The sequence below is a fragment of the Pseudophryne corroboree genome, chromosome 6, assembly GCF_028390025.1.
Source record: "Pseudophryne corroboree isolate aPseCor3 chromosome 6, aPseCor3.hap2, whole genome shotgun sequence".
NCBI lineage: Eukaryota > Metazoa > Chordata > Amphibia > Anura > Myobatrachidae > Pseudophryne > Pseudophryne corroboree.
In genome coordinates, this window is record NC_086449.1 from 483,008,579 (window position 1) to 483,023,802 (window position 15,224).

A 15,224-nucleotide genomic window follows, 5' to 3' on the forward strand; every position below is an offset into this window, starting at 1 on the left:
GATGCCACAGGCCCGTCTTTTATGCTCCACATACAATGCAATCTAATGGTCCCTACAATCTTATCGTCCATTGGACACAGGAATTCGGCTTCGCATTATAACAAAAGGTCATAGGTTGTTTCATACAGGTGGGCTGTGACTGTTTCCAACTGTTCAGGTGGGTGGGAAACTAGGTTTCCCGCCGCATGATTAAGTAAGAACAAATAATAGTAAATGAACATAAACTTCTTATGTTCATAACTATTCGCACGAGCGATTGATCCGCTCCAAACCAACACCGGAATATTGCTATTTAAATACTCTTCCGATGGGTACCAAACACTGCCGTATGACTCCTGTTAGACCCTTCGTACAATGCAAAGAGGGATTCCTCCGTTCAGGGACATTCTATATTAACCAAACTTTCAGAATCTATCAAAGGGACCATGATCTATAAACTACATTAATTGTGAAAATATGTAACGATTGGGTCGCACGCTACGACTACATACTCTTTACCGTAAATACGCATACCGAGTGCGAGCGGGTGCACGCAACAACGGGTATGCGCTATCACGGGAAAGCGCACGCATGCGCAGCGCGGACCAGTGTGAGGTGCAAATATGGCAGCGTGTATAGGGATATTTTTCTGACTTTGACATATCCGACACAGACGCCCATCGAAACAGCACTGTACTCGTGGGTAAGCATTGTCGCAACCCGGCGGAGAGTTGTTGGAGCGACTCTTTCTAAGGTACGTATAAGAGGCTGTTTAGAAAGATCACTCAGAAAAAATACTATAAAAATAAAATAAAAAAAGCTTATGGCTGCTAAAAACCAGCAGCCCTTAAGACCATGGTTCGGCTCCTTCTGCACCAAACAAAAAACTGATTTGCCTGAGCCAGTAGGCGGGAATACATGGACGGGCCCGCTGCATGCTTGGAGGCCAGAAAGCTTTGATCGATTGGTGCAAGATCCGCTGTTGCTCAACCATATCCAAATGTATCCTGTGGATACCATGTGGACCCTGCAGGAGAAATGTCACCAATAAGCAGATGCCCCCATTTCTTTTTTCTATAGTAGTTCTTTGCTCTTGCTCCACTGTGGGAGATCGTGGACTCTCCCGACCGCCGGCAGACTGATAAGTGTGTGGCTACAGCCAAATAGTGTCTTTGTCTGCCCCCAATGTTATTGCCTCCTTACACAGGTCTCACGCCTGCACAGCCTCCATAGACACTGATACAGAGGGTCCTCTAACTTTTAATACTTTACATCAATAATATTGTAAAACCTGATATTTACACATAATAATTAATTTGCATACTTACTAAATGGAAATGCTAATAATTTTACATTGGAGCATGTTAAGCAGGGGGCTGTGATGGAAAAATAGTTTGGGCTGTTTCGTTTATATGTTATGAATACCATGAAGCTGGACACCCCTCCAAACATTCCTTGCTAAATTAGGACTGTCCTACCAGAATTTGTTAGCTGGTGACAGTGAGGTTAACACCTACCTGCTCTTAAGGGGGGTACTCACGGAGAGATCCATGCTTAAAATCTAAGCAATCTGACTAGATTGCTTAGATTTTAAGCACAGATCACTCGTGTGTACCCCCCTCAGCGATAGCGATGCGCGGCCCCGCACATCCCTATCGCCGGTGCTAGATTGGCTTGCATGCAGGCTCAATCTAGCATGTCGCTCATTTCACCCAGCGGGTGAAATGAGCGTCCCCCAACTTCCCCCCCGCATCGCTCAGCACACATCTCTCACGTGTATATGGGCCTTTAATGTTCAGTACAAGCTTCTAGTGGGGTCTTATCTGTCACTTTGCCTAATCCTGTAAACTGTTTGGTAGAGTGCTAGCTATGACTCACCTCCTAGAAAGCCAAGCATCACGTGAACAGTCTGGACCACACACCCCTAACCAGTCTCAACAATAAAACTATTAGCAACAACATTTAATTGGGATCAACCCATCCCCAGATATTAAATTAGTTGCATTCACAGTTAGTAAATAGGGTTTTCTCCCCAGCAAGCCCGAATATTACATTGATCACTAAGGGGGACATTTACTAAGCAGAGCGGAGAAGTGAGCCAGTGGAGAAGTGCCCATGGCAACCAATCAGCACTGAAGTAACAGCTAGAATTTACATACTATAAAATTATACAGAGCTGCCGATTGGTTGATGGGGCAACTTTTCCACTGGCTCACATCTCCGTTCTTATCACTGCTTAGTAAGTGTCCCCTTTAAACTGAGACCAGACACCAGGAAGAGGAGCAACAGCCACAATAGACACCTGATGACCCTGGGTCATCCAGCTTAGGGTATTGGGTCCTTGACATCACTCTCCCTCTTTTTTTTATTTTTATTGGCTTTTGTTAATCTTCATCACAGCTCGTGACACAATAATAGCTCATCTTATACCATTTTATCGAGAGCAAGAAGGCAGACGTATCAGATCAATGTAAAAACATGGGGGTCTATCCATAAAGCAGTGAAGTGTGTGGAGAAGTGAGCCAGTAGAGAAGTTGCCCATGGCAACCAATCAGCATTGAAGTAACATTTATAATTTGCATACTATACAATTGTACGGAGCAGCTGATTGGTTGCCATGGGCAACTTCTCCACAGGCTCATTTCTCCACTCTTTTCACTGCTTCATGAACAGACCCCATAGTTGTACAACTCACATATTATAAGATTCGGTTGTTAGCTGTGTTACCTGTATTTTTGGAGTCAAACTATTTTTAGCTTTAACCACACTTACATATTAGCTTTATTGAAGAAATGACAAATCAGATACACATAAAAACAATATTATTTTAATGCATTTTCTTTACAATGCACAGTATACAGGGATCCCATTTAGTTATCAATTTGTTTGAACAGAATTAATTCTCATTTATTGTTGATGTTACCAGTTAACCAGAACTAAATAACACAATTGATTTATACTAAGATTTCTTTTTTTTTAAATTCCTTAAAGACTTGGTGCAGCACCATTTTAAAGAGGTGGAAATTTTTGTTCACGACTTTAAAATAGCTAATAGACTAATTTAAAGTTGTGATGTCTTTGTTACACCTCCTTTCAATACCTGTGTCTCATTTTTACACACAATTATATTTGTACTATTTTGTTTCTTTGTTGCTTTTCAGGCATGTGTTTTTGTGAATATCAGTCCTGACATAAAAGACCTTGGAGAAACGGTGAGCTCACTTCAGTTTGGTTCATCAATTCAACAAATAGCACTTGGCAATCCCACACCACATACTTCCAGTGTGAAGCTTGGTAATTGAAGACACACTACAAAATAAATTACATACTAGTAAGGATTTTTTTTTTTTTGTTGTTGCAAATATTTATCTTCATATTTGGAAACTGGACCAGAAACCAATCTACCATTATGTGTACCAAACTGAGGCGGTCTATCAACAAATGTTATCTCCAAATTGAACTGGTCCAAAACCATCATCATATATTGGTGTCTTCAGTTCTATGTCTAAGTGGAGATTCCACACCAAAACTAAACTGTACTAGTGTTTTCTGTTACAAACCACTGGAATAGAAAATAATATACTTGCCCTCATCAGCACCATATGGCACATTTCCACCATGTTTTAACAAAAGCTTCATAACGGTATCAGAAGTCGAGGTATTGAAAACAAGACCATGCAATAAATAGGACAGACATTTTGTTAACCAGAAGATGACATTTTAAAATTATCCATCTCCACCCACATTAAAGAGAAATCATATAAAGTATACTAAAAGGTGGTATCAAGTCCCCACCAGGTAACATAGGATTTGGGATTCTGATTCCACTAAATGTTGGGGAGGCTGTAGGGAAAGCAGTACATTTCTCTGTATATGATTAAGCTGCCATAAAATAGCTGCATTCTGGGAGATCATATCTGATACCTATAGTGATGTAATTAGAGCCCCGACCACTAAAAACTCTGGAACCTGACTCCTGGGCTTACAAAACTGATGGGCAAGACAGGCAAACCAGCAAATTAGATATACAAGTTCTACACGCGGCCAGATGTCCAGGTTCTCTTCACTGGAATTCCTTAGATGCCTCCTTTCCATGCCTAATACAGAGCAAGATCTGACAACAAGCCGCTCTGGAAAACGAGCAAAGCATACTTGAAGCAAGTCACACAAGTTCACCCAAACATGGTACATTTTCAGTAGGTCTAGGATGACTCACCAGAAGACCTTTGCACCTACTTATATAATGTCTTAGTTCATTTTATTTACCCTAACTTACTAATCATAGAATTCATGCAAACACATGGCTATGCATACAACGGCAATAGAATTACCTCAAAGTTCACAGTGTGCTATCTCCCAATACCTCCTTCACATTGTAAACATGTTGATTATGGCTACTGATATTTTAGTGTCAGTTACAATAAGGCCATGCTAGTCCAGACATATTAATCAGATATGTATGTTGCCATTGTACTGGAATCTGTTGTGTAACATTGCACAAAAATAAAAGTAATAAAAACAAATTGGGATGACTGCTGAATCAGCTTCACTGTTATCATACATGCTTTTTGGTACCCTTTTTTCATGCCTTTAAGATATGATGCTAGAGTAATATAACAATGTTAGACATATGCTGCTCATTTGTCACTGTGCATCAGTCTAACAGCGTGGTTGTCTTCCCTTGTACAGATTAGCACAGTGAGGCTGCTGCTGTCACTGACATTCTCTGCACAGACCGTTTAACCCAAGAACAATGATTCAGTTTATATGTGTGCGCGCGTGTGTATATATATATATATATCTACATATATATACACACATACACACACACACACACACACACACACACACACACACAGCTGCACATACACAAATATATATATATATAAAGAATGACCCAGAGGGCGCTAAAATATCACAGCCAATTGGTTTTATTTTTGGGTGTCTATACGTCTCTGGTGAGAGGCTATTTTCTAGGAGAAATACCTGGTTGAGTATAACAGAGCATCGGATTCTAAAGAGAACAAGAGATTGATTCCTGTTTGGAATTCCCAATCGAGTCCAATAGAAATACGGGGGGGTCGGAAGAACCGAATACCAACCTATATAGACTTGCTTTATGGACAATTGGCTGTGATATTTTAGCGCCCTCTGGGTCATTCTTTCTACATTGTTTTCCCGCTAACAGGGGTTTTACTGTGAGGTGCTGCTCTTGTGAAGCGCGTGAGAAGGGTAAAGTCTTTTTTGCATATATATATATATATATTTTGTATATAGACACACAAATGTCTGATCTCGTGAAGCATTACTGAAACATTGCCTATTTTAGTTAAGCATGAATATCTGTCTACAATGATATAAGCGCAGCAATTAAGCTAGTGTATTGAACTGATATGGAATTCATTTGCTTAATTAGGTGACAAGTATCTTGACAGCTATGCACACCGTATTCCCCTGTGCCGTGCCCGAGCGGCTGACACCTACACAGCATGCAGTCTTCATTTTACAGGAGTAGGTGAAATATGGAATAAAGAGAGATCTATATAAAGATGAACACCTGCTGGGGCCATGTGAAATTTCATTCTGTCCGATTTTGTTTCACAGTGTTCGTTTCATATTCAGTCAGTCTGGTAACATTTCTCAGGATCCTCCTAATATGAGACGCACAAATATGCTGTGTGCATATTATACACTTAGCTCCTCAACCCCCTGTCATGTATAAGTTGGTTTAATATGCTGGCCTGCTTTAGTGCTTCAAGACTTGAAAGATCTTCTCCAATAACTGGGATCTCTTCGCCCTGATCTTGCGCTGTTACGTCCTCCTCACTGTCAGACAGAGTGCACAGGAGGGAATCATTTTCATAGGTTGGAAAGTAGTACCTGCAGCATAGAAAGAATTAAGAACATTTCGCTTCCCTCGGGTCACAAAATATATTGTTTTTATCTATATGTTTTTCTGTTAAAATCTCTATATTGTGGTTGCCCTAATGTATTATGCTGACCAATATAATTTTGTTATAGAAGAAATGTTAGTTTAATTACTAATTAAATAAAAAAAACAAGTGAGGCTCATTTTGCATATTGTGTCCGTGCAATTATAGAGAAAGTGTAGCTATAAACAATATAATTAGGGCCACCTCAGACGTTAGCAGATCTACAATCTCTGCACTCATCAAATGGGAAATGTAAATGTGGAGTCTGGTAATCTTACTGCGGCTGATCCCACAAGGATCTCTCCGGAAGAACTCCTAGGTGTCTGGCTCCTTCCATGTGAGTTATTAATTCTGTTTTCGACGGAAACTTCTCCTGACAGCCGTGGCACCGACACTGATAGATTTGCCTTCTAATATAATTCACTAATTTGACTTGCTGATAGAACTTCAGTCCTGTCAGGATAAAAAAACAAAACAAGTCAGTAAAAGCAGCGTATGCAGTGCTGGAAATGAGTCTGGCATATGACGAGCAGGCATAAATGATATCAATGTAAATTAAGTGCATTTCTCGCGCTGCTTTTAGTAGAACGTGTCAGGTCTTTCAGTTCTCCTTGAATTCTCACACTTCTGTTACAAGAACAAGAGTGGTTTTATTTTTCTGGAGATTTTATTTGGAATCAAATCTCTATTGATTTCCTGCGGGCACGCCTGTGCTATAGCTATCAAATACATTTTCTGTTATAAAGCATCATCTATGTATTTGTAAGAATGGAAATTGCCAGTAAAGGGTAAAATTGTCAAAGAGCTGTGTACTGTGTATATGCCATATAAATAGCAATAAATAAGCAGTTGCCTTTTGCTAGCAGCAATCTCCCTATGGACTTTGCTAAACTAAGCAAACGAAAAACATATTTTTGTCCCAGTGGGCACAAGTGTTTATTATTGATAGAGCAACCAAAGCTATGTTAAGTTCAAATTATTTATAAGGAAAATGCAATACCAAATTACACTGTGGCTCGGGCCGCTGCGGCCGCTAATACGTAAACAGTAAACATTTACGATGTGTATGCACATTGCGTATACACGCCGACACGCAATGCGCACAAAGCAGCGACACGTGTGGCTGAATACACCTTAGCCCCAACCAAGAATGGAATGCGACACCAGTAGTTATATGTTATGTTGTGGTCCAACACATCAACAATATATTTACTCAAAATGATACAAGTAAAGATACAACAGTAATACAAGGAAGAGCTACAACCAATAGTACATACGTTTGTTCGCTAGCGCCCCCGGATCCGGGCCTCAGTCAGTCTTAGCTAGATGACCTCCAGGGTTCCGGCATGAATGGTCGACCATGCTATGGTCGACAGTCATTAGGTCGACCACTATTGGTCGACATTGACATGGTCGACATGGGCACATGGTCGACACATGCAAATGGTCGACACGTGAAAGGTCGACACATGAAAAGGTCGACATGGTTTTTTTTTTACTTTTTTTGGTGTAGTTTTTTGCGTAAAGTGACTGGGAACCCCAATTAGTGCACCGCTTCGCTCGCCATGCTTCGGGCATGGTGCCTTCGCTCCGCTACCGCTTCGCTCGGCACAGATTACCGTTCCAATCGTAGTCCATGTGGATCGTAAAGTATGGAAAAGTTCCCCAAAAGAAAAAAAACAACAAAAAAACCCCATGTCGACCTTTTCATGTGTCGACCTTTCATGTGTCAACCATTTTCACGTGTCGACCATGTCAATGTCGACCAATAGTGGTCGACCTAATGACTGTCGACCATAACATGGTCGACCATGTGAACGGATACCGACCTCCAGAGAATAGACTGAGCCCGGCCAGGAGGCCTTTATTTTATACAGTAGGTCCAAAGTACAATACAAAAGGAAATGTAAGCTCTTCTTCCATAGGTCAATGGGCAGGTCATTTACAGTACATGAGTGGTCATAGGTTGGTTTGAATAAGTGGGCGATGCTTGGTCCAGGTGTGCTTGCAGGTTTCCACCACCGGGTTCCCGACGAATATCATGAGTACAGTATTTACAGTATTTGCAAATATTACAATTCTGCGCATATATATGCGCAGAAGCATGCGATTAACTGCATGTAACAACCAGTAGATAGGTCTCGAAATACTGCACATCTGGATACCAAACACTAAGTCCTAACCTGGTTCTGTCCCCTCACATCCTGCAAAGCTAGATATCTCTATTGTTCTGCCCTTTGAGTAAATGTAACTTGCTGGCAATGTGTGTGGAGACTATGTGTAAATTGTGTACTATATGAATCAAATATTAAATATGCCTTTGTAGCTTTTCTGTGCATATGCTACCGTAAATACTCATACCACGCGCCAATACGGAGGTCTCATGAACCAGTGTACGTAGCGTGCGTGTATGCGTACGCACAGCGAAAACGCGCACACACAGAGGCCACTCTGTGTGGTGTTTGCACGCGTAGTGTGTGTGTAATATTTTCTAATTTGACAGTCCACCCTTTGGCAGTAAACAATAACTGCCATAAATTACTAACAAAACAGAAAATATTTCAAAACACATAACAGGTGACCTAGACACATGTATGTACTTATTTTGCAAATCAGACATTGACTACGGTTGGGGTAGACAGGGAGGAGGACGAGACATCCTCTATATGCACTCGACGGTCGAGGGACCACTGGTTGGGTGTGGGACGACATTCAACCTATAGAGTATGCTGGGACAGTGTTATAGCCTATGATGTCTGATTTGGACGAGCGTTGCATACATACATGTACCTACGTCATTGCACACTGATGTCCGGCTTCGGTAGAAGTTTCGCTGGGTAGAGGGAGAGAACACAAAAAGATAGTGAAAGAAACAGGCCATGAAATTCATTTACATTCCTATCGTCGGATCGTATACCAGATCTGCCGCATTTACAACGCACTCACTCCTTAGACTCATCAAATTTGTATTATGCCTTTTTCGCTGCGTCAGAATTCGAACACATCTAAATATCAGGCCGATAATTATGACAACACCCAGGATACAGAGGAGAAACTTTCCCACATTTGCAATTATACCTTGTACCCACTCTCCTAACCCAGAGAACTATTTGATTGGGTTCTACCATAAGGCCCATCCAGTCAATTCATTACCCACAGCCGCTAAAGTGAGATAGTGTTTCCTTCTAAACTCCCACTTCAACTGCAAGATCTCGTCCATCTTTTGATCAATGATCTCCTCTGAACTGTTCGTAATATACATGCAGCACTTCACACCATATTGAGTTGCCAAAGTAACACAATACCCACCTGTCACGGCCGTGAGGTAATTCAAGACCATCCTGTGTTGGACCAGTTACTTTTTGTAGGCCTGTAGTTCCCTACCTGTATACTTGAAGGTGTCGTCATACATCTCAGTGATATTATCTATCAAGTTCGCTAGAGCATGGATATACCTATAATTTATAATTCCTCTGACAGTATGGGTGATATCTAATGCAAGAAGAATCTGAATCCCGGTGGATTCATGGATCAAATTAGAGGCTGCGAGCTCTCTCCTGTCTATGAGGTGTCTCTTGAATATGTGTTTGTAGTGGGTGTGAGTATAAGGAGGCGGAGCGCTGCGGTGAATGTCTTTCATTTTGTCATGTGCGATGGCCATGACTTCTGGTAGTACTCGGCCTATGTAACAAAACCCTTCAGAGCTCGGAGTAAGTCACTTGTACGCCTTCCTTCCACATATGAAATAAGCATCATCTGGGAGAACACAGGGGACAAAATGAGTCAAGATCATATCACAGATAATTTTTATGAAGAAACCTGTCCCCAGTTTTTCCATCTGCTTGATACAAGTATCTGGCTGGATGAGGTGTGCACAATATCCTTGTGACACTTTTCCAGCCCACATGGTTTTGATCCCACGTGTATACCTGTATCGGAAGTACTTCCCACTTGTGACTATCCCACGTACAAGTTCAGAGTCGATGGGTTCTTTATCGGCTCTGTGTGAGGTCATTGTCTGATTGTTCCAAGTCACTTCCCAATTTCCTGGTTTCCGGAAATTAGATACGTTGAAACACAGTAGTGATCTATCTATGTGGTACTGGTGAAGCTTTAAGCTAGGGGGTCTAGATATATTGAATTTTCTGTCCACCGGTCTCCCCCCATGCAATTCGAGTACCTCATTTACTGTTAATGGGTATGGCACTAATCCCGATTTACTCTGTCCTTGAGGTACTTGTGAGCACACCCAGCATTCTGTTTGGTTTAAGACCGTACCCACTAATGAGTGATAGCCACTCAAAGGATGTCCGTCAATATTGATATTATTGTTTGACTGACATCTCTGGATGCACCCATCTTCGACTGTGTTATCGCAGTACTTACATATGCAGTATTCATCAGACAATAACCCTTCACATTGCCTCTGAGCTACGTGACTACCTGATCTCTTACTTATACCAGCTTTAATCAAAGTGATGGACTGATCCTGGGGTCCTACAAATTCATCCTCTCCATCAGAACCCATTCCAGATCCTTGCTCGACTTCTCGGGGGCCCTCACAAAAACAAACTGTCCTGATCAAAAATAAGATTTTACTTACAGGTAAATCTATTTCTTGTAGTCCGTAGAGGATGCTGGGGACTCCGTAAGGACCATGGGGATAGATGGGCTCCGCAGTAGACATGGGCACTTTAAGAAAGAATTTAGTTCCTGGTGTGCACTGGCTCCTCCCTCTATGCCCCTCCTCCAGACCTCAGTTAGAGAAACTGTGCCCAGAGGAGATGGACAGTACGAGGAAAGGATTTTGTTAATCCTAGGGCAAGATTCATACCAGCCACACCGTATAACTTGTGATAACTCCTCAGTCAACAGTATGAAAACGTCATAGCATCAGTTCAAGACCGATGCAACTATAACATAACCCTTATTGAAGCAATAACTATATACAAGTATTGTAGAAGAAGTCCGCACTTGGGACGGGCGCCCAGCATCCTCTACGGACTACGAGAAATAGATTTACCGGTAAGTAAAATCTTACTTTCTCTAACGTCCTAGAGGATGCTGGGGACTCCGTAAGGACCATGGGGATTAGACCAAAGCTCCCAAACGGGCGGGAGAGTGCGGATGACTCTGCAGCACCGTTTGAGCAAACATGAGGTCCTCCTCAGCCAGGGTATCAAACTTGTAGAATTTTGCAAAAGTGTTTGAACCCGACCAAGTAGCAGCTCGACACAGCTGTAGTGCCGAGACCCCCCGGGCAGCCGCCCAAGAAGAGCCCACCTTCCTAGTGGAATGGGCCTTGACCGATTTTGGTAACGGCAAACCAGCCGCAGAATGCGCTTGCTGAATCGTGTTACAAATCCAGCGAGCAATAGTTTGCTTTGAAGCAGGGGCACCAATCTTGTTGGATGCATACAGGACAAACAGCGCTTCAGTTTTCCTGACTCTAGCCGTTCTGGCTACGTAAATTTTCAAAGCCATGACCACATCAAGTAACTCGGAATCCTCCAAGTCACGTGTAGCCACAGGCACCACGATAGGTTGGTTCATATGAAAAGATGAAACCACTTTTGGCAGAAATTGCGAACGGGTCCGCAATTCTGCTCTATCCAAATGGAAAACCAAATAGGGGCTTTTATGTGACAAAGCCGCTAATTCAGACACTCGCCTAGCCGAAGCCAAGGCTAATAACATGACCACCTTCCACGTGAGATATTTCAACTCCACCGTTTTAAGTGGTTCAAACCAGTGTGACTTTAGGAAACTTAACACCACGTTAAGATCCCAAGGTGGCACCGGAGGCACAAAAGGAGGCTGAATATGCAGCACTCCCTTTACAAAAGTCTGAACTTCTGGGAGAGAAGCCAATTCTTTTTGAAAGAAAATGGATAGGGCCGAAATCTGGACCTTAATGGAACCTAATTTAAGGCCCAAATTCACTCCAGTTTGTAGGAAGTGAAGGAAACGGCCCAGATGGAATTTTTCCGTAGGAGCATTCTTGGTCTCACACCAAGAAACATATTTTTGCCATATACGGTGATAATGTTTTGCTGTTACTTCCTGTCACGATCCGGGTATCTGGACGCCATTACTTACCCTTCAGATGCCTCCTAAGGCTGGCTCAGCGTTCCAGGACCGGATCCCGCTGTTCCTGAGTTTCCACATGCAGAATGTCAGAGTGGTGATTTCATCAGACGCGGCCTCCGCTGTGCCCGCATGGTTAAATGTGCGCTTGTCAGTCTGGCGTCTCCTGTCTCCTGTGGCCGGCGTCGCCATTACTGTTTCAATTCTCACATGGATTACAAACCAAACTTCCCTCCAAGTGTCTGCATGGGCGCAGCCATCTTGGATTTTGTCATCTGATCATTTCCACCAATCTGCTGTCTGTATTGTTGATTTGCATAATTGCCTAGCCAACCCCTTCCTTGCTGCAGGTATAAGTAAGCTGTGCCTGAGCAAGGAAGGCGTCAGTGCTTTGGTTGTCTAACCTAGTTCCAGTTTGTCTCTCTCCTGTGGTTGTCTTCCAGGTTCCAGCTCCTGTCTCCAGACTTCTGCTATAGAGACCCGCACCAGCATTCCATCTGCGGTGTAGCCTGACTTTCCGATCCATTCTGGACTCACCTGTTTCCAGTTATCAATCACCTGCTTCCAGCCCAGCTTCCAGCAGTGTACAGCTTCTCTTAAAGGGCCGGTGTCCTTTCTGCAGTTTACCACTCTCCACCGGTATTATTATTTCACCACTCTCAAACTCCAAACTTCATTATCAATCACCTGCTTCCAGCCCAGCTTCCAGCAGTGTACAGCTTCTCTTAAAGGGCCGGTGTCCTTTCTGCAGTTTACCACTCTCCACCGGTATTATTATTTCACCGCTCTCAAACTCCAAACTTCATTATCAATCACCTGCTTCCAGCCCAGCTTCCAGCAGTGTACAGCTTCTCTTAAAGGGCCGGTGTCCTTTCTGCAGTTTACCACTCTCCACCGGTATTATTATTTCACCGCTCTCAAACTCCAAACTTCATTATTATTTCATCGCTCTCAAGTTCGTTTATTATTTAACTGGTTCCAGCCAGTATCCACTCCGTACCAACAACAGTCTGGTTCCAGCCAGTATCCACAGCAGCCGTTTTATCTTCAGCAGCCCAGCCTTTCCTGGAACACCAGCTGGTACGATCCTGGGTTCTCTCCATTGCTACAGTCAGGCCTGGTAAGGACTTTCCAACTAGAAGATTATAAGAACTGTCTCACACTACCAGTGCCTGTGGCTCTTGCCACCCTGTAGTACCCAGGAATTGTATTTATCCTCTGTTGACTTTTATGTTTCCTTTACTGCTGCTGTGTTACGGAGTTTGTCATAATAAACATCATTGACTTTTATCCTGGTTGTCGTGGTCACGCCTTCGGGCAGTTATTCTACATGTTACTTACATGTCTAGGGGTCTGATACAACCTCCCAGGTTCCGTTACATCTCAGCCCCTACAACTGAGGCTGCCTCCCGTCAGCTCAGGCCCTCAGTTGTGACAGTAAGCACTGACCTAATGAATCCAGCCGGAGACCAGGATCAAGCGACCAGGCCGATGCAAGAACTGGCAGCCCGACTTGAACATCAGGAGGCTGCACAGGGCCACATCATCCGCTGTCTCCAGGATCTCTCTACACGGCTGGATGGGATTCAAACGACCCTCCGTGGACCTGGCACGTCCGGTGCGTCCACTACAGTGACACCAGCTGTAACCCCACCCACCTTACCCATTTCCAGTCCACATCTTCATCTTCCAACGCCAGCAAAATTTGATGGATCTCCAAGGTTCTGCAGGGGATTTCTCAATCAATGTGAAATCCACTTTGAGCTTCTACCTGGCAATTTCTTCAGTGACCGTACCAAAATTGCCTATATCATCTCCCTTCTCAGTGGCTCAGCCCTTGACTGGGCATCACCTTTATGGGAGAAGTCTGATCCCCTGCTATCCTCCTATACTGACTTTGTAGCTACATTCAGGCGCATCTTCGACGAGCCAGGCCGGATAACATCTGCTTCATCTGAGATTCTCCGTTTACGCCAGGGAACACGTACTGTGGGACAGTATATTATACAGTTTAAAATCCTGGCATCCGAACTGGCATGGAACGACGAGGCCCTGTATGCTGCATTCTGGCATGGCTTATCAGAACGCATCAAGGATGAGTTAGCTACCAGAGACTTGCCCTCTAAGTTGGATGAGCTAATTTCTCTTTGCACGAAGGTTGATCTACGTTTCAGAGAGAGAGCAACCGAGCGAGGAAGATCGTCTACTCCTAAATCTTCTGCTCCTCCTCCTCGTCAACCATCTCCATCCAAGGATGAGCCTATGCAAATTAGTCGTTCCCGTCTATCTCCCGCTGAGCGCCGAAGACGTCTCTCTGAGTCTCTCTGTCTCTACTGTGCAGCTCCGTCGCACACTATCAATGCCTGTCCCAAACGTCCGGGAAACTCCAGATCCTAGCTCGCCAAGGAGAGGGCCGGCTAGGAGTAATGATCTCCTCTCCATCTCCTCATGACTGTAACCTCCCAGTGTCGCTCCAAATTGCTCAACGTTACAGGAACGTCATTGCCCTCCTTGATTCCGGAGCAGCTGGGAATTTCATAACCGAAGCTTATGTTAAACGGTGGTCCCTACCCACCGAGAGACTGTCCTCGTCCATCTCTTTGACTGCCGTGGATGGCAGCAAGATTTTTGACGCAGTCATTTCCTTAAGGACTCTTCCAGTTCGTCTGAGAGTGGGAGTTCTTCATTCTGAGTATATTTCTTTTTTAGTGATTCCAAGAGCCACACATCCAGTGGTTTTAGGCCTTCCATGGCTCCGTCTCCACAACCCATCAATTGACTGGACGACTACGCAAATACTGGCATGGGGTCCCTCCTGTGCTGAGACTTGTTTAGCCAAAGTTCTTCCTGTTTGTTCTTCCTTCCCCAGGTCATCTGATGTTCCGCCTCCTCCATATCAAGACTTCACGGACGTGTTCAGTAAAGCCTCTGCTGATATCCTTCCTCCTCATAGAGAATGGGACTGCCCAATCGACCTCATTCCAGGGAAGGTTCCACCGCGAGGTCGAACTTATCCGTTGTCTCTGCCTGAGACACACTCCATGGAAGAGTACATCAAAGAGAACCTGGCGAAGGGTTTCATCCGACCATCTTCTTCTCCAGCCGGCGCAGGCTTCTTCTTCGTTAAGAAGAAAGACGGTGGTCTGCGTCCGTGCATCGACTACAGAGGTCTGAACGACATTACCGTCAAGAACCGATACCCTTTACCCCTGATTACCGAGCTCT

General features: G+C 43.7%; 2 protein-coding genes across 4 annotated transcripts in view; one reads left to right on the top strand and one right to left on the bottom strand.

The window, feature by feature from the left end:
• LOC134932664 (kinesin-like protein klp-3) overlaps nt 1-3,281 on the top strand; it is a 220,467-nt gene extending 217,186 nt beyond the window's left edge. The window contains exon 14 of the mRNA XM_063927281.1: nt 3,141-3,281. Coding sequence (XP_063783351.1) covers nt 3,141-3,281 — 141 coding nt within the window. The remainder of the gene's footprint in view (nt 1-3,140) is intronic.
• ZNF277 (zinc finger protein 277) overlaps nt 2,791-15,224 on the bottom strand; it is a 302,550-nt gene continuing 290,116 nt past the window's right edge. For all 3 annotated transcript variants that reach the window (XM_063927283.1, XM_063927282.1, XM_063927284.1), the window contains 2 exons: nt 6,191-6,365; nt 2,791-5,859 (listed from right to left, as the gene is read on the bottom strand). In XM_063927283.1, coding sequence (XP_063783353.1) covers nt 5,673-5,859; nt 6,191-6,365 — 362 coding nt within the window. In that variant the 3' untranslated portion in view covers nt 2,791-5,672. The remainder of the gene's footprint in view (nt 5,860-6,190; nt 6,366-15,224) is intronic.